The sequence below is a fragment of the Rattus norvegicus genome, chromosome 6 (genome assembly GCF_036323735.1).
Source record: "Rattus norvegicus strain BN/NHsdMcwi chromosome 6, GRCr8, whole genome shotgun sequence".
NCBI lineage: Eukaryota > Metazoa > Chordata > Mammalia > Rodentia > Muridae > Rattus > Rattus norvegicus.
Genome location: NC_086024.1, coordinates 54,085,828 through 54,106,310, shown reverse-complemented (window position 1 = coordinate 54,106,310; position 20,483 = coordinate 54,085,828). Strand labels below are relative to the sequence as shown.

At 39.7% G+C, this 20,483-nt stretch overlaps 1 protein-coding gene across 2 annotated transcripts in view; it reads right to left on the bottom strand.

The window, feature by feature from the left end:
* Cog5 (component of oligomeric golgi complex 5) overlaps positions 1-20,483 on the bottom strand; it is a 297,903-nt gene that overhangs the window by 161,559 nt on the left and 115,861 nt on the right. For both annotated transcript variants that reach the window (XM_039078121.2, NM_001398787.1), the window contains exon 7: positions 11,957-12,087. In XM_039078121.2, the coding sequence (XP_038934049.1) occupies positions 11,957-12,087 (131 nt within the window). The remainder of the gene's footprint in view (positions 1-11,956; positions 12,088-20,483) is intronic.

The window sequence follows — 20,483 nt, the reverse complement described above, 5'->3', positions numbered from 1 at the left end:
TCCAATATTCCTCAATTAATACTTACTAAAACCTGTATTCCACCCACCTGCAGCCCCCCATACCTCCCCACCACACACACTCATGTTGGCAATCTCTCTGTCCTACACTCTCTGTCCTAGACCTTCTCCTTCCTCAGCATGGCACCTTCTCCTTAGCCATTGGCTGCTGACAAATTTATTTACCAATCAAAGCCAACTGGGGGGCAGCAACCCTCAGCATCTTACATGCAGATGTGCAAATTCCCATGAAATTTTGGGAATCCAATTAACATAATACCAGCAATAAACCAAATCTAGAAAACACACACAAACACACACACACACGCACACACACACACACACACACACACACACAATCAAAAGGTTTATACTAGAATATATTAGAAATTATTCTAACTTGAGCATACAGTAAGTCCTTTAAAAGTGTAAACAAATAATTGTTAGTATTTTTTTCTAGGCTCTGCCCCACAGTTACCTGGCAACAGCCAGGAATGCTGGACTTCAGTATAAAAGGGGCTGCTTGCCCCCTCCTTCTCTTCTCTTGCTCTCTTACCCTTTTTTCCTTCTGTCCCTTCTCTCCTCCCGACTCCCTTCCTTGTCTATTCAGGTGGCCTCTTCTCTCCCTCTCCCTCAGCTCCTCAACTCCCCTCCCCATGGCCCTAAATTAACTCTATTCCATACCATACCCATCTGGTACCTGGTACCTCAGGGGGAAGGGGTGCCTCACCCTTGCTACTGTTGATGCTATGATGTGATTACAGTCAGGAGCCTGGCAGGGTAATCTTCTGAGAGGGTCTACAGGAGCTGACTGAAACAGATACAGATACCTACTCCCAACTCAAACACTTATGGTTGAATTAGGGAAAAGGGCAACCTCATAGGAAGATCAACAGTCTCCACTAACTTGGACCCCAGGGAGCTCCCAGAGACTGAGCCACCAACCAAGTGACATAATGAGGCTGGTCCAAAGCATCAGCACATATATAGCAGAGGACTGTCTGGTCTGGCCTCAGTAGAAGAAGATGCACTTAATCCTGGAGAGACTGGAGGCCCCAGAGAAGAGAGAGGACTGGTGGGGGGGGAGCACCCTCTTGGAGGCAAGGGAGAAGAAGAGTGGGATAAGGAACGATAGGAGGGGGAACCAGAACTAGGAACAGGGTGGGGGAGGCACAGCAGCTGGAATGTAAATAAGTAAAACAGAAAAAAAAACAAAAGAACATAAAACAAGTATACACAGTTTGAAGAGTACATTAAATTTAATAAAATTACCAAGTTATTGAAAACTACACACAGCAGAATGAAAATGACATATCAGTGAACTGGAAAACTCTGAAAAGTAATTAATGCCAGAAGAGACTGTGGCAAATGGTAGCTAATCAGATAGGAATGTATACTTTAATCTGGCGATAAAATAAGAAAATGATGAACACACCTTGGGTTACGCAGAAAAAGAATCTGGCCAAAATTGAGAAAAAGATAAGTGTGTTTAATCAACGTTTAGAATAACCGTGCTATTTCACATTCAGTATAAAACAGAAGAACAGGCGTGTATCATTAGGTCATTTAAGTACTACCATAAAAGAGAAAGGAGTGGACAGAACCACGGGGGGGAGGGGGTGAGTGGGTGCTGAAGCATGTACACTGAAGGATTTAAAGCTGGAACAACATGCCTTACATAGCAAGATAATAAATATTTTCAGAAGGAAGAGCATAAGTCTTACTTTCTTTTCCTGTCACTGTGTGTGTGTGTGTGTGTGTGTGTGTGTGTGTGCGTGCACCTGTGCACAAAAAAAATGAGACTAGATCCTTCTCATATAAAATCTGAAAGTATCATTAGAAGAAAACACAGGGAGACATTTTCAAAACATCAATGCAGGCAAAAACAATTTTTTTCCCCTTTGGCATGGGCTCTCAGAAGTACAGGCAACAAAAGTAAAAGGACAACAAAATTATATCAAACACTAAAGCTCTGTGCAGCAAAGGGAATGAAAGAGTTAGAGAGGAGCAGGAGCAGGGCAGGCGGGGGGTGGGGGGTGGGGGGTGGGTGAGGACTATATACAAGTTGATCACCTGACAACATATCAGCACTTAGACTACATAAGCAATTCAAAAAGCCAAAGACCAAAACTACCAAATAATCTACTTACAAACATGCTAAACCCTAAGTAGATGGTTCTTAAAGAAAGATATACACATGGCCAAACATGAGAAAGTGTTCAGCCTCATCATGTCATCATATACTCATCATGAACAGGCACTTCAAAGCCATAATGCAACATCATCTCACCGTTACAATGGTGATCATGAAAAGTAAAAATAAATGTCGGTGAAGGCGTGAAGGACAGGAACTTATGCAATGCTGGTGGGAGGGTAACTGAGTGCAATCACTAGGATCACAGGACAAAACTAGAAAATGGTCTGGCAAGACGGTTCAGTGGTCAAAGTCCCCGCTGCACAAGCATGAGGACCTGAGTTCAGTTCTCAGTTCACACAAAAGAGACAGGTGAGGATGTATATCTATAACCCAGCACTGGAGTCAGAGACTGAAGATCCTGGGAGCTCGCTGAGTCTACAAGCTCCATGCTCAGTAAGAGATTATGTCTTTAAAAAAATTGCAGAATGGTCAAGGAAGACACCTGACATTGACTGTTGACTTTTCGTCTCCATATGTACACACATGCATCTATACACATGTATTAACACATTAATATACACGTATACATCTGAAAACTAAAATCAAAGTTAAGCTCAGCTGTACACCCATATAATCTCAGGACTCAAGAGACTGGAATCTATCTGAGCTACAAAGTGACTTCAAGGCTAGCCAGGACTTCACAGAAGGACTGTTTCTCAAAAGAAATCAAAACTGGAAGCTAGAGGGACATGTAGTGTTGTCCCGGTACTTGCTATATTACACTGAAGACCTAGTGCATATCCAGGCATACAAGAGAGAAGCTAGGCATGGCCATACACAAACACAACCCAAGCCTATAAAGTAGAATGCTATTGAAGGCCAACGGTGCACACGGGGCCATGTTCAATGACAGCATATTCTCAGAAATAAGGGAGAGAGAGTATCAAGGCAGGATACCCAGCAGACACAACTATTTTAAAAAGATCAATATAAAGAAAAGAAAATCCTGTATGATCTGGTGATTGCACTCCCATGTATGCATGCAATGAGGAGAAAAAAAATCACTAAAATATGTGCAAATTTCATTTATTACTCTTCACAATAACAGCAATATTGAAAACAATTAAGGTGTCAACCAGTAGACAAGTGAATAAAACGTGGCAAATATAACACAAGTACTACTCAGCCATGACGTGAACAGAATGCCACTGGCAACAATGTTTAAACAAGCTGAAAACAGAAAACCAGATTCTACATGCATAGGCTCACTCATTAGTGTAAACTGAAGTCAGCTCTCAGATTGGAATGGAATGGTGGTCCTAAAACTAGGAATAGAAGGAGAAATATGGCTGCAAATAATTTTTAAAGGGACATATCACAGTACATATTTCTTAGGTCCCATGTAAGAGAGGAGAACATTTTTTAAAGTTGCTTGTTTAAGTATACTGTTATTTTAGTATATATGTTATTACGTTTAACATTTCCAGCAATTTATTGTAAGAGCTCAAAAAACTGGTTAACTTTGAGAATCCTTTCAACACAAATATCAGAATCTTCAGCCACAAAGCAAGCAGCAAGCCTGACTGCTCACAGTGAGCTCTGCAGGCATTCTGTGATGGCCTGCAGTCCTACACTGCTGTTTTCAGAACCCTGTGGAGGGTTCTTCTTATAGCACTTTTGTTTGAAAACTGATAACCACCAGGCCCCCAGACTTAAGCAAGGAGGTTCCTGCCACATTAGGGATAAAAGGCAAGTGTGAGGCTGTTCAGTTGTGGTCTCTAGGGCCAGGTACTAATTCCTGAAAGAACTGAGTACGGATGAAGACCTCCTCCTGATGACCTCTGAAGACAAAAACATCATCTTCCTTCACCCTGAGCCTCCACCAGCTCTGTGCCTGTTTACTGGCAAGGCTTGTAATTCACAAGTTAAAGCCATCTTGCTAATTAAAATGTCATCATTTTCCTGTGGGGGCCGGGTATCTATGGTGATGCAGGAACTCATCCAGATCAAAATCTCCATTACCTATTTTTGAAAGCGAGTTTTAAAGCTTGAAGTAACGGAGCCTGCCGAAATACTATTTCTCTCTGACGGTAAACAGCAGAGAACACAGAAAGGACTGAGGATGGCTGGCACATGGCCCCATGTCTGAGACAGAGACTCTATGCAGTTTTGCACTAATATAGGGATCTATCACACGCCACTACGCAGAAAGTGTGCCAGTCCTTCCAACCTTTTTGTCAAGTATCAGTAAAACCACTATAAATCATTTGCATATAGAACTGATAAGTCGTTGCTGTAAGGATTATTCATGTGAAATAAAAATGCTAACTTTGAGTTCTTTGTATATTTTGGATATAAGGCCTCTATCTGTTGTAGGATTGGTAAAGATCTTTTCCCAATCTGTTGGTTGCCGTTTTGTCCTAACCACAGTGTCCTTTGCCTTACAGAAGCTTTGCAGCTTTATGAGATCCCATTTGTCGATTCTTGATCTTAGAGCGTAAGCCATTGGTGTTTTGTTCAGGAAATTTTTTTCCAGTGCCCATGTGTTCCAGATGCTTCCCTAGTTTCTCTTCTATTAGTTTGAGTGTGTCTGGTTTGATGTGGAGGTCCTTGATCCACTTGGACTTAAGCTTTGTACAGGGTGATAAGCATGGATCGATCTGCATTCTTCTACATGTTGACCTCCAGTTGAACCAGCACCATTTGCTGAAAATGCTGTCTTTTTTCCATTGGATGGTTTTGGCTCCTTTGTCAAAAATCAAGTGACCATAGGTGTGTGGGTTCATTTCTGGGTCTTCAATTCTATTCCATTGGTCTATCTGTCTGTCTCTGTACCAATACCATGCAGTTTTTATCACTATTGCTCTGTAATACTGCTTGAGTTCAGGGATAGTGATTCCCCCTGAAGTCCTTTTATTGTTGAGGATAGCTTTAGCTATCCTGGGTTTTTTGTTATTCCAGATGAATTTGCAAATTGTTCTGTCTAACTCTTTGAAGAATTGGATTGGTATTTTGATGGGGATTGCATTGAATCTGTAGATTGCTTTTGGTAAAATGGCCATTTTTACTATATTAATCCTGCCAATCCATGAGCATGGGAGATCTTTCCATCTTCTGAGGTCTTCTTCAATTTCTTTCCTCAGTGTCTTGAAGTTTTTATTGTACAGATCTTTTACTTGCTTGGTTAAAGTCACACCGAGGTACTTTATATTATTTGGGTCTATTATGAAGGGTGTCGTTTCCCTAATTTCTTTCTCGGCTTGTTTCTCTTTTGTATAGAGGAAGGCAACTGATTTATTTGAGAACTTAAGAAGTTAGACCGCAGGGAAACAAATAACCCTATTAAAAAATGGGGTTCAGAGCTAAACAAAGAATTCACAGCTGAGGAATGCTGAATGGCTGAGAAACACCTAAAGAAATGTTCAACATCTTTAGTCATAAGGGAAATGCAAATCAAAACAACCCTGAGATTTCACCTCACACCAGTGAGAATGGCTAAGATCAAAAACTCAGGTGACAGCAGATGCTGGCGAGGATGTGGAGAAAGAGGAACACTCCTCCATTGTTGGTGGGATTGCAGACTGGTACAACCATTCTGGAAATCAGTCTGGAGGTTCCTCAGAAAATTGGACATTGAACTGCCTGAGGATCCAGCTATACCTCTCTTGGGCATATACCCAAAAGATGCCTCAACATATAAAAGAGACACGTGCTCCACTATGTTCATTGCAGCCTTATTTATAATAGGCAGAAAATGGAAAGAACCCAGATGCCCTTCAACAGAGGAATGGATACAGAAAATGTGGTACATCTACACAATGGAATATTACTCAGCTATCAAAAACAACGAGTTTATGAAATTTGTAGGCAAATGGTTGGAACTGGAAAATATCATCCTGAGTGAGGTAACCCAATCACAGAAAGACATACATGGTATGCACTCATTGATAAGTGGCTATTAGCCCAAATGCTTGAATTACCCTAGATCCCTAGAACAAACAAAACTCAAGACGGATGATCAAAATGTGAATGCTTCACTCCTTCTTTAAATGAGGAAAAAAGAATACCCTTGGCAGGGAAGGGAGAGGCAAAGATTAAAACAGAGACTGAAGGAACACCCATTCAGAGCCTGCCCCACATGTGGCCCATACATATACAGCCACCCAATTAGACAAGATGGATGAAGCAAAGAAGTGCAGACCGACAGGAGCCGGATGTAGATCGCTCCTGAGAGACACAGCCAGAATACATCAAATACAGAGGCGAATGCCAGCAGCAAACCACTGAACTGAGAATAGGTCCCCCGTTGAAGGAATCAGAGAAAGAACTGGAAGAGCTTGAAGGGGCTCGAGACCCCAAAAGTACAACAATGCCAAGCAACCAGAGCTTCCAGGGACTAAGCCACTACCTAAAGACTATACATGGACTGACCCTGGACTCTGACCCCATAGGTAGCAATGAATATCCTAGTAAGAGCACCAGTGGAAGGGGAAGCCCTGGGTCCTGCTAAGACTGAACCCCCAGTGAACTAGACTGTTGGGGGGAGGGCGGCAATGGGGGGAGGGTTGGGAGGGGAACACCCATAAGGAAGGGGAGGGGGAGGGGGATGTTTGCCGGGAAACCGGGAAAGGGAATAACACTCGAAATGTATATAAGAAATACTCAAGTTAATAAAAAAAAATTTAAAAATTAAAAAAAAATGCTAACTTTGGAAGTTTACTTATGTATGTTTATGGGTTTTTTTATACTTAGAAATAACAGTCTATACATATCTCCAAGATTTATAATTTTGAAAACAGAAATGGTACAGTAAGGATTTAATAATGTCATCAAGCTATATAAACCTAAACATAGATACTGTACAATTCACTAAAGAAAAACATAAAGAAAGATCAAATTGTTTTTGTACATCTACTAAAAAACAGAGTAGGTTTGAAAGAGTATAATATGGCTCCAGACCTTACGAGGCCCTGAGCTCAGCACACCTGAGTGCACATGGAAGAACCATTCAGGCTATGAACACAGCACGGAGGTAACTCTACCTATCAAAGACCAACACAAAGACCTAACCCGCCAAAGCCCGTAGTTCTGGGAATGAACTCTAAATTTACTAGCCTTGCTTTTTGGCTTCCCTAGTTCTGCTTCTAGCTACCTCTTCTTGCTAACTAAAGTATGTCAACCCAGAACATGTTTGGTATTTTTGTCTCTCTGTCTGCTCATCCTGAGATTCCTAGTACCTAGTGTAGTCAGTCACAGGACGACTAATAAAGACCTTCGGTTGGCTTACACACATGTGTGAGCTGTTTTCTCTGGTAATGTCACACAACAAAAGGAATGACTATTGCCTCAGTCCCTTTCTAGTGCTGAAAGGAGGGGAGGGGGAGAGACTGGGCTGCTTATGAACAGCAGACATTATTTACAGCAGTTCTTTCAGTTATGGAAGGAATGACCTCCAAACCCCCCAACACTTTGCCTTTGTGCTTCTCTCAAGGTTTTTGACTTTGATTATTTCGGCTTCTTGGAACATCCTAATCTTTCATGTGTTTCTTGATTTTTATTTCCTTCTTGACATTGCTTTTTGAGTTATTCTTTCTTGAGAATGTCTCCTCACCTCCTTAATGTTTGAAGTCTTCTATCTTTTTGGCCTTTTTATTCTAAGTGCTTTTTGCTGGTGAGCTCAGACATTCCCTTCTACTGAATGCTTTCAAATCTCTGTCTGAATCCCAGACCCACATTTAAAATTCTAGATCTATATGTATGTATGCATGCATACATGTATGTATGTATGTATATATATATGTGTGTGTGTGTATATATATATTGCTCATATTGGTCAGTGTTTACTTATAAAGAACAAAATCTTCTTAGCAAAATGTAGTGGTCAGATGTTTATTAGAGGACTTTAGAGGGAGGACTCAGGGTAAAAGGTGTTACTTTTCTTTTTCTATTTTTCGGAGCTGGGGACCGAACCCAGGGCCTTGCGCTTGCTAGGCAAGCGCTCTACCACTGAGCTAAATCCCCAACCCCAAAGGTGTTACTTTTGATGTTGTTTTGTTTGCTGCACAGGTATATTATAGAAGGCACTAGTCACCCAGGACGCTAGGCGTCTCCAGCTGCTGTACTATACAGAGTTGACTGTGTATAGTATTTAGTGTCAGGAAATTTCCTGCTGTTTGGGCTCTTTTTCAGTGTAATTAACAGTTTCACACACCCTTGACCTTTGAAATGATCCAGACCAACAAAATGAATGTTCTCTGTTCTGCCATCCAACAGTTAGCAAGGCAGAACTGGATATTAGAGCCAGTTAGCGCTAAGGCAGGAGAATCCACACACCTCCATGACCCAACATAGAAACAGCAGCTATGGAATTCATCCTCTGCCTTCTGAATGCTTCAAAGGTGCCTAATCAACAGGACCACAGTTGTGTCGGGAACTCTTACTACAAGGGAGTCTAAAATAGACTAGATGCCAGGCAAGATCACTCATGGTCATCTGCATTGTTCCAAGTATACATGCAACTATGATGAGACTCAGAATACTAAAAACCAGTCATGGAGTGCTTATGGCTGGGGTATGTGGCAGTTTAATTTAATTAATTTTTTGAGGAACTGCCACAATGATTTCTATAGTAGCTAAATAAATTCATATTCCTACCATCAGTGCATATGCACTTCCTCTACAAACTTGCCAGTATTTATTGTCCTCTGTTGCCTTATGATAGCTGTTCTGACAAGGACACTTCCAATACAGCTTAATGGCAGGCCCCTGACAGCAGAGGATGCTGGACACATTTTCTAATACCTGTTGCTATTTGCATTTCTGAAGTACTCTTTATTCTGTTTGTTGATGGGATAAGGTTTAGAGCTTCATTATTCAGTCTTAGGTAAGCCCATTTGTTTTTCTGTTAGCTTGAAGGTCTTTTTCAGATGGTGCTTGCTTATATTTATCTCTGGACACACCTTCCATTAGTGACTTCACAGTTTTGAGAGCAAATACTAGGATCTGCAACGTTGTTTTTTTCTAGTTTGGTAAAGAATGGAATTGGAAATTTGTTGGGGATTGTATTAGATTACTTTCAGTTATCTAGCCATTTTTATAGTATGAATTCTGCCAATCTGAGAGCTTGGGAAGTCTTCTATCCTCTGGTATCTTCCTCATTTATTTATTTATCCATTCATTCATTCATTTTAGTGTTTTAAGATTTTCATTGTAGAGGTCATTCATTTCCTTGGTTAGATTCATTCATAGATGTCTTATTTTTTGACATTTTCGAGAATTGAATGGGAACATTTTCTGAATTCTTTCTTAGCAAGTTTGTTATTGGCCTATAGAAATGCTACTGATGTTTCTATGTTAATTTGGTATCCTACTCCTTTGCTGAAAGTATATATCAAGTCTAAGAGTCTTTTCACGGCATCTTAAGAGTCTTTTAAGTATGGGACCATGTCATCTGAAAATAGGAATGTTTTCACTTCTTTCCTTCCTATTTGTACCCTTTTAGTTCTTTCTCGTATTGCTTTAGCCAAGACCTTGTGCATTGTACTGAATAACAGTGGTAAGTGTGGCACTCTTGGTCCTGATTATAGTTTTTCCCCATTTAGCATATTTAATACAGATTTATAATGTATATTCCTTTTATGTTTAGGAATGTTCTTCTGGTGTTTAGGTATGTTCTTCTGGTTCCTAGTTTCTTCATGGCTTTTATGAAGGATGTTGAAATTTATGAAAGTCTCTCTGTGTCTGTTGAAATGATTGTGTAATTTTTTTGTTTAAGTCTATATGATATATTTATTGATTTTTTTCCTGTGTTGAAATAGCCTCATATCCTTGGTATGAAAGCAGTTTAGTCATGGTTTATAGCATTCTTAATGTGGTCCTGAATTTGATTTGTAAATATTTTGTTAAGAAATTTTATGCCTTAGTTCATCAGGGAAACTGGCCAATAGTTTTCGAGTGTTTTTACCAGGTTTTGGATAGGACTATCAAACTCCATTGTTAATCTCGGAGACTTGCTTCTGGCTCTAGTTTTAGTCTTCTGAGACATCATCTTACTGTATATTTTGGCTATCTCAAAAACATGTAGCTGAGGCTCAACTCTAAATCAAGATCCTCCTGTCTCACTCTTCTAAGTACTTGATTATAGGCTTAGCAATTATTAAGAATTCCAATCACACACACACACACACACACACACACACACACACACACACACACACAAAGAAAGAAAGAAAGAAAGAAAGAAAGAAAGAAAGGAAGAAAGGAAGAAAGGAAGAAAGGAAGGAAGGAAGGAAGGAAGGAAGGAAGGAAGAAAGAAAGAAAGAAAGAAAGAAAGAAAGAAAGAAAGAAAGAAAGAATTCCAATCTCAGATTAGTTTTCCTCTTACTTGGGAGAAACTTTAGTATCTTTCCTATTGGAAAGGGAAAGCCTGAAGATTCACATGTACAAAAGAGCACAGCCCCAAATAATAAAACACAACACAACCCCTACAGCTAAGATCAGGGAAAGTTGCAGAACAGGAGACAATGATTCCAAGGCTGGACAACCAGAACACCCGCTACTAGACCGTATCTTAGAGACACAGCAGAGAACCTGCATCCATGAACACACAGCAGTAATGCTGCCTACACAAGACCTGCACTGTGACAACGCCACTTGTCATGCCAGTGTGGAAATGGGAAATTGAATATGTCCCTACTCCTACATAAAGAGCTACAGACAACCAATGCTTGCTGAGAAGGGAGAATCGATTTTCTCCAGGAAATGAGATTCCAAACAGGTTATTCAGCTCCAAATGGCAAGTGCTAAATTAATGTCCACAAGAGCAATGCTCAATGGATTCAATAGGTTTGGACGCACACGCATGCAAGCACGTACATGTACACACACGCACGTGCGCACGCACACACACACACACACACACTGCATATAGCAATAATAATTAATTAGGGGTCATGAATTTGAGAGGGAGTAGACAATTGAGTTAGAAGGGGGTAAAGGGAGATAATATAAAGAACTCCTGTTGAAATTCTAGAATTAAAAAGATTTAAATTAGCAGAAACTGACCTCCTGTAGGATAGATCCAACCACTGTAGTCATCAATAAACATCACCCACACTGGGCCTCACAAGAACAGCCCTATTGACAACCATCCTAAGGCCCTACCCTATCACTGAACTATTGGTTACTGGTGGAATCTAGGGTAGAAGAAATCAGTCTTTACTTGTGAACACACTGCTGAGTACACGACCTTCAATAGACAGCTCCAAACCCATGGTCACACAGACCACCCTGGTTAACCTCAGTCCCAAAGCAAAACCAAGACATGAATGTGAGAAACAGATTGGTGAAAAGGAGCTGGCGATGAATAGTCAGTATGAGCTGTATATGTGTACAAGTTGTCTAAGAACAAATTTAATTAGTAAAAAATTCTTGGATTCAAAGCATTTCAGTTACTAGTTTATGATCTTTAACAAATTTGTTTCATCATCTATAAAAATATAAAAACACTACTACTAACCTTACAATATTGCTGAAATATACCTCAGACAACACTGGAATGCTCCACAGGTGTGTGTGTGTATGTGTGTGTGTGTGTGTGTGTGTGTGCATGAACAACACATATAAATATATTTTACTTATGTTATACAGTAGAAACCTTGGGTGTATTTCAGAATTAAATATATAAAGATATGTTGCTTCCCTGTATTTAAACATGCTCTACTCTGCAATGAAGTTCCTTCGAGATAAAATTCACTTAGGTATCACCTTGAATCCAAAGTCAAATGTGCATTTATATCCCAACAGACTCTTCACATTTATTACCTGGGTCTCCACACCTTGCTCCAGCAGACGCTTAGCTTGATTTTCTACTTCAAGTCGAGCTCTTGCAATAAAGAGTAAATCATTCTCTATTACTTCTATTCCAGAAAGATCTATTCCTTGCGAAAGATAATCTATTAGAAAAAATAAAATTTAATAGTTAGGATCAAGTAAAAACTAAACAATCAAAACAACACATGTAACTTCTTCAAAAACACTATGGATTTGCTAAACTCAGTTCCTTCCCTCCCTGCCTTCCCTCACTGGTTTTGTTTTTTTTTTTTTTTTTTTTTTCCTATTTTTTTTTTTTGGAGCTGGGGACCGAACCCAGGGCCTTGTGCTTGCTAGGCAAGCGCTCTACCACTGAGCCAAATCCCCAACCCCCCCTCACTGTTTTTTTAAGACAGGGTTTCTCTGTGTAGCCCTGGATGTCCTGGATCTCCATCTGTAGACCAGGCTGGCCTGGAACTCAGAGAGATTCACCTGCCTCTGCCTCCCAAGCACCACCACCGCAGGATCCTTTTTAAAACCAATATTCTAAAACATGACAATTCCCAAATATCTTCTATTTAATCCTTCCTCTGCCTCTCAAATGCTGGGACTGCATGTCTATGTAGCAGCCCCAGATTCTATTTTAAGTAAATATCCTGAGAGTCACAGAAATTTCTCAAGCTTCACCTACAGCTTCAAAAATTGTTCCTTATAGAAAGCATGTGAAACAAATAATTCACAAATAACCTTAGCATCTACCATTTACATGATTGTACAGACCTGAACACTATGTTACCAAGTGAAAACAACGTGGAATAATTATTACACACAAACTTTCACAAAAAGAATTATTTTAACATTACAAGATTACAAAATTGAGAGCCCAGTCAGTAAAATGCGTACTGTGACATCCCCTGTCCTCACATTCAAAGCTGAGTGTGGTGGAGCACATATTAATTGCAGGGCTGCAGAGACAACACAGGAACATCCCTAGAGCTCCCTAGCTAGAAAGTCTAGCCTAAAGCACAAGTCACATGGATGAGTGTGAGATCATGTCTCAAAAGCCAGGGAGGATGGCTTGTAATAAATGACCTAAGGTTGCTCTTTACAGGTACACTCTAATTATGTGCGTACCTTACACAGGAATGCATACACAGATATGAAAAGAGTTTGTAGTCTGAGCACGGTTCAAGACTGTCAACTCCATACTCAGGCGGATGAGGCAAACACATGCAATTTCCAGGATAGTTGAGGCTATAGAGCAAGAGTCTGTCTCAAAAGAGCAAAGAACAAGCAAACAGGAGGAGGAAGAGGATACAGAGGAGAAAGGAGGGAGGTGGGGGTGGTAGTCATGGTTATATCGTTGTCTTAATGTGTTCAGAGTTTGGATAATATTAAAATAGTGTGACTCCTTTTATTTTGCTTACTATTGGATAATCCTAAAATAATTAAAATGCTTAAGGGTGGAGGCTGAGGTTTAATTAGTTTAAATACAATTCTACAATTCCTTTAATATCCTATCAAGGTAAATTCTCCCTCCCCCTCTCTCACCACCTCCCCTTTTTGAAATAAGGCCTCACCATGTAGTCCGAGCTAACCTGGAGCTCTCTATTTAAACCAGACTGACTTTGAACACAGAAAATCACCTGTCTCTGGGAAGCAGGGGCTGAGATGAAATAAAGGAGTTTGCCACTATTAAAGGCCTTATTATTTCTAAAACATTCCAGTTCATTAGATAGATGGCTTTAAGAAGATTTTGTCTTCAATCTTATTAACACATATTTTAGCATTAAGTATGAGTGCAGCACACTTCAGTTAAGATATAACATACCAACCAGGTCAGACTATATTAAAGCATCCAGTACAATCCAGGGCAATATGATGACTGGGTGCTAGATAACTAGTTCTACACTAGGACATATACAGTGCAGTTTTATGTGTGACTGCCCACTGTACTTCACCACAGTGCGTTCTTTTTCTTTTCTGTTTTGACACCCCCACCCAAGACAGGGTTTCTCTGTGTAACAGTCCTGGCTGTCCTGGAACTCTGTAGAGCAGGCTGGCTTCAAACACACAGAGACCTACCTGCTTCTGCTTCCTGAGTGCTGGGACTAAAGGCATGTGCTGCCAAGCTTGGCCACAGTGTGTTCTTTTTCGACATGTAGATCCAAAAGTCATAATAAGGCTTACCAATGTAAATGATTACTGAAAAATCCGTCAAATCATTTGAACTTAAGTTTGCCTGGAACTTACTAGGTAATTACAGGCAAATGATACACTCATTTAGCTTCAAGGAGTTTTGGATGCAAACTGGCAACAATACATAATTCATGCCCTAAATGTTCTGTAGACTACCATCAGAATTAAAGCATAGCAGTGATTGTAAACTATGGTACACACCATTCTGTTCAGCAGGTTTAGCATAAACTGTAATACTTGGGGAATAGAAACAAAATCTCTTCCTTGTTTACCTTATAGGTGCATGCTGAATATGTGTTCCAGAGTCTTTCACATACGTTCCTAAGCATCTGTCATTGAGCCACATCTACAGTCCTAGCAGTTTTCACCTAAAATTTCATTTTCTGAGAATTTTGAAGGAGAGCTTTAGATCCAAAAGACAGATAATATTACTTCTCCAATTTGTTATCTAAAAATATAAGCACAAAAATCCTGCCATGGAACTGAATTTAGACAAGTTAGGATAATGATAGCAGTAAATGCTAACATTCTAAATTTAGTAAGAAAGTAAACAACTAAACACTTAGGCAATGTCAGGTTTTATAATTGTAGGTTTGGAGTGCAGTGAAGCCAGACAACTGGACGCTCCATGAATAAACAGAACTCATGTCTGGGGGGGCCAAACGGCCAAGGCTATCTGTTGTGTGGAGGTTCCGACGGTGGAAAACAGAGGAGACTCTCTGACTTGAGGGTGTGGTCTTTGGGCTGAGACAGCACTGTTACGTGGGGGCTTCTTCTGGATAGAACAGAAGTTAAAATGGAGCAGAATGTACGCTACTGCTTACTGAATGCCCTCCAGTGGCATAATGCACAAGATTAAGTTGATATACTGGGGTTTAATGTACTTTATCATCTCCTTAGAAGTGAAAATGATGAAACTAGTGCTATTGGTGGGAATCTAACTTCATTTAAATTGTAAAAATTAATAAATTACAAAAACTCCATCCAAAGCCCAGACACACATTAAGAGAATAGATAGTAATAATGGACATTAAAGCTTTATTTCAAATAATATCCAGTTTGCTGAAACCATTTAGATACTAAGAAATTAATTCTGTCTTCTTCCACATCATCAGGTTTCAAGGGTTGCTGTTTGCGTTACTTCACTGATTCCCTAATTTATTTGAATCATTAGCTTTCTATCTAAATTAGAATTTAGAAAAATATAAAGATACAGTAAGTGAACAAAAAACCTTATACTTTCAATCAGTGATTTTACAGCTATTGATAAAAACAATATTAAAAGAAAAAAAGTGAACACATTTGGGCATAAAGTATTTATTACAATGTTAATTATAAAGTTTACATACATACATACATATGTCTAAATGCATCATGTACAAGTGAAATGTGTATGCATATTTGCAAGTACATAGGTGAACATTTTAAAGTAAAAGCAATTTGAAATTATCATAATAATGTTCCAAACAAGTATCGCTATGGCCAAAATATTGCATTTGGATGTATTTAGCATATGCTTATGTGTCTGCATGTGTGTGTGTGCATGTGTATGTGTGTGTGTGTGTGTGTGTGTGTGTGTGTTAGTGAACATGTAAGTAATGGTCGTGTAGCATTAGAGAACAAAACAAGCCTACACCATCAACACAAAAAATAAATAAAACATAATACAGTCATTTAAAATAGAACTATGGATGAAACATTTGTTTAAAAATAAAATCCAACTTATAGAGCCTTAAGATTTCAAAGAATAAGCACATCGAGGATTGAAGAGGCTGAATAAGTTAACAATATATTATTTGACACGTGAGCATCTCAAAAGAAGCAGATGGATAACGTAATGTGTTTCTAGTAAGACATCCATAAATTTGGTAGGCAGTTTTAAATGTTACACATTTAAAAACATAAAAAAAGGGTTTTGGCATTTTAATACTTTTCCTTTATACCTTTATTAGATAAGAACACTCAAGTTATTAGAACTGAATTTCAAATGTTCAAAAACCAAGGGCTGAATCCATTAAGCCAAGACCTAGATAAGAGCAGCACACCTAGAGGGAGGTGTGCAGGTCCGGCTGGCATCCTCAGATTGTCTCACACTGTAAGAGGGACTATAACCTTCCAAAGGAAGTTTCAATGCAAAGGTATTATCTGCCAACAAGATAAAGCCTTTATAAATACCAAGCTCATCAAGAAATTTTCTGAGGTCACAGAACTATTTAAAAAATAAATAAAAAAGAAATTACATAACACCAGGATACAGAGGCAAAGCACTAAGAAGAGGATAAGGGGATTTGCATGGGTATGACTGAATCCCCAACACTCTCAACCAACACCAAAATAGCACAGAGCCTCCCCTGGGTGTTTATGTGAGAAAAGCAGAGAATAAAAACTGACACAGAGACTGGGCAGCTGGCTATAGTCACCAATCAACAAAAGTCGTTTCCTCCCACACGTTTACTTTTCAAAGAGCACCATTCAGATGCATGCCTCAGAAAAAGCACATAATTTTCAGATACTTTGAAATACATACAATATAGACTGAGTATTCTCTTCTACAGTTGACTTCTTTAAAAAAAAAAAAATCTGTCTTAGTCAGGGTTTCTATTGCTGCAGCAAAACACCATGACCAAAAAGAAGTTGGGGAGGAAAGGGTTTATTCAGCTTACACATCCACATTGCTGTTAATCCTCAAAAGAAGTCAGACAGGAACTCAAACAATGCAGGAACCTGAAAGCAGGGGCTGATACAGAGGCCATGAAGGGGCACTACTTACTGATGTGCTTCTAATGGCTTGCTTAGCCTGCTTTCGTATAGATCTATAGAATCTAGAACTACCAGCACAGAGATGGCAGCACCCACAATGGGCTGGGCCCTCCCCGACTGATCACAATGCTTTACAGGTGGGTCTCAATGCAGGCACTCTCAACCGAGGCTTCTTGCTTTGTCAATTTGACACACAAAACCAACCAATGCCTGTGCATTATTTTGTTCTTGTTTTATTTACAGTTACACATATTTACTTTTGATGGTGGTTTTGGTTGGAGACCGAACCTACAGACTTAGTATGCATTTCACCCCTTACCTATGTCTTCCTCTTCATAAATAAAATGTCAAGTATCTAGAATTGCTTCTCCGAAAAAGTTACAAAGGTTGTGGGAAGTATCAAAGCAATTCAAAGAAGCATTTTAAGTTATTTGATACAAATTATCAAGCTACTTACACTTTTACAAAGTAGCTTTCAAAACAACCCCATCATATTGTAAATATTTTCCTTTCTAATAGATGAGAGACATATCTAATCACTGTAAATGTCTCCTTGATTTCCTCTGAAGATGAAAGGAAAACCATACTCATGCTGTACAGATAATACATAGCATGGGCTGGGCCCAGAGTTTACTTTCTAACTCTCCCTAGGCCTAGGCCTGAAAGCTTCTGGCCTCCATACAATCTATCTTCCAAGTGACTATATCAATCCCGTTTCTCTCAGCCTCCGACTGAACCCGCTCTGCTCTCCCTCACACTAACTCCGACAGTCTGTTCTAACCTTCTGGCTCCTTCTCATTCTCTGGCTCATCCTGTCTCCACCTGTGTCCAGCTTGTTCTCTCTGAAACCTATCCTGGCAAAACTGCAACACACACACACACACCAGCCACCACATCTGCTCCTATCCCTTTCCCTCCCTGCTGTGCCCTCCCCTGCCCCCGCCCTGCCCCAACTCCATTTAAGTAGCCTCTCTTCCTGTGCTGCATCAGACTCATTCTGTCAACTCTTTCTCTCTGCCCATAATTAGATGTCACTCAAATATGGCTGCTTCCTCCTACAAACTAACCTTGCCTTCATTGTTAGAGATTAAAGGTACGTACTAAAGGTGTGTCTGTGTTACAGTCAGATCCTACCATAATCCAGGGTATGTCTGTATTCTGTCCAGATCATGGAGACTGAGAAGGTCTTTAGATGTGATCCCTTGCCAGAGCAGCCATGTTGCTGTATTAAAATCCCTCTACAAACTATACACAACACAAAATTACTATTTAAAAACTGCATATGTTGGCCTAAGAAAATACGTTTATACATATATAAAATATACAGCCTGATAAAAACATTGTCATGAAGCTGAATACTGTTCATTACATTTCATCTTAAATATGATATGTAAACTGTTTCCTTTGTTTATATCATATTTATCAATTATAACCGTTTATTACATATGCTTTGATTATTTTCCCCATCTGTTTACTATTTAATTTGTAGTTATATTTTCCACAGTATTTCCTAAATCCACTCCATGACCACAGTGGTAAAATTAAGTATCTTTATACTAGATTTTTAAAAACTCAGGTATGGAGGGCAGGGGGCTAGACTTGTCTCAACAGTTAAGAGCACTTGTTGCTCTTCGAGAGGACCCAGGTTCAATTCCCAGCACCCACATGGTAGCTTACAACTGTTCATAGCTTCAGTCCAAGGGACCTCAGCTCATTTTTCTGACCTCCTCCGGTACCCGGCACTTACATGGTACACAGACATACATGCATCCAAAATACACACACACACACACACACACACACACACACACACACACACACGCACGCATACAATCAGGCTTGAATCGGTAAGCTACCTGATGACTCAGTCCCCAGGACACATGCAAGCAGAGAAAGAGAGAACTGACTCCCAGAGGTTGACCTCTGGCCTCCATACACACTGCCATGGTATACACATGCTCACACAAATATACATAACAAATAAATAAATGTAGCTAAAAAGAAACTCAGCCTAAAGCTTGTTTTGTACAAAAATAGGTGACACATAAATCTGATTTATACAGGATTATCTTGATGGACACCTTGAGGGGAAGATACTACCCTCTGAGATATTGCATAAATAGCAGTTACTTGAGAATTCTCTTGCTATGTAACAACTTTAAAATAAAACTAAGTAACCAACAACCATAAACAATACCAAAGATATAGATAAGAACATATTAAAATGTTAACAGAACTGATACTATGACTCAAGCCAAATCAAGAAACTAATTAAAGCCAAGGTACTTCTACCCCTTTTGTTTTTCTTTCTCCTTTTTCGTCAGTAAGGATAAAGTTTTGCTATTTCACCTCAGCTAGCCTTATGTTGGAGCCTCTGTTTCCTTTGTCCTGAGATTACAGTGTGTATCACCATACTTAACCCTCAAGTTGTCTTTTTCTTTTTTCTTTTTCTCCCCCCACCCCCCGCTTTGAGACAAGAGTTTCTCTATGTAGCCCCAGCTGTCCTAGAAGTCACCATGTAGACCAAGCTTGCCTCAAACTCACAGAGATCTGCCTGTCTCTGCAACCTTAGTGCTGAGATGAAAAGTATTTACCTCCACATCCTGTGAGAGGAGCTAAAGGTTTATCTCAAGCTCAAGTAACCCCTGAGGAGCAGATTCTCAGTGGCCTGGACAGGAAGAAAATAGTTCATTTTGGCCACCTGCATGGTCAAGCAGTAAAGCTTAACCAAAGACTAAACTGACGGATATGTTTTGTTTTTAACAGTCCAAGGAAAACACTCCCCAGACATTAGACATATCTGTAAGAGATGTTATTTAGACAAATAAGTATTTTCTTCTAAGTATGCGCACGTGTGTTCATCCTTAATACCTATGGAATCTCAAGCCATAGGTCTCTGAGTAGGCCCACAGAACTTCTGGAAAAGGCCTCAGAATCAATCAGAAATCACTCAGCTATCGCTTAACAGTTGTGATACTACTATACCAGTAAGACCTTCTTGTCTGACAAGTTGAAATTGTACCATGCAAGGGACAAATCTGGGAAAGAACACTGCATACTGCACAGCGACTTCCAGCACAATGAAGAGTAAAGAAGGTTATAATACGCTTTGTCTACATTTTGCACAGAGGGAATACTGTAGTAAGTGAAAGATTAACGGATTACCGCCACTCCACCTGCGATTACCTTTGAACATTCCAGCACAGATCAGAGGGAGGCGCAGAAGCCTCACCACCCTGAGTAGCTACTGACAAAGATGGTCGCTGGCTGGGCGAAGAGTGACTCATTTTTCTCACTGGTGTAGCAACCAGTAAGGTGCTATGCTGCAGTAAGAGTACCTCTGGCCCATGTTCATGCAAGCAACTTTAATTAAACCAGAGAAAATCACACACGCATAACCATAAAACAAAAACCTAGTAGAAAAAAGACATAAAAATGGGAGCAGGAGGTTTTAGGAGAAGAAGGGATTAAGCAGGGGTGGGAGGAGGATCATGAAGGTAGTAGAGATAAAGAACACCAAAGATATTACAAACCAGCTAAAATTACCCAAGAATTTACAAAAAGGTTATTACTACCACAA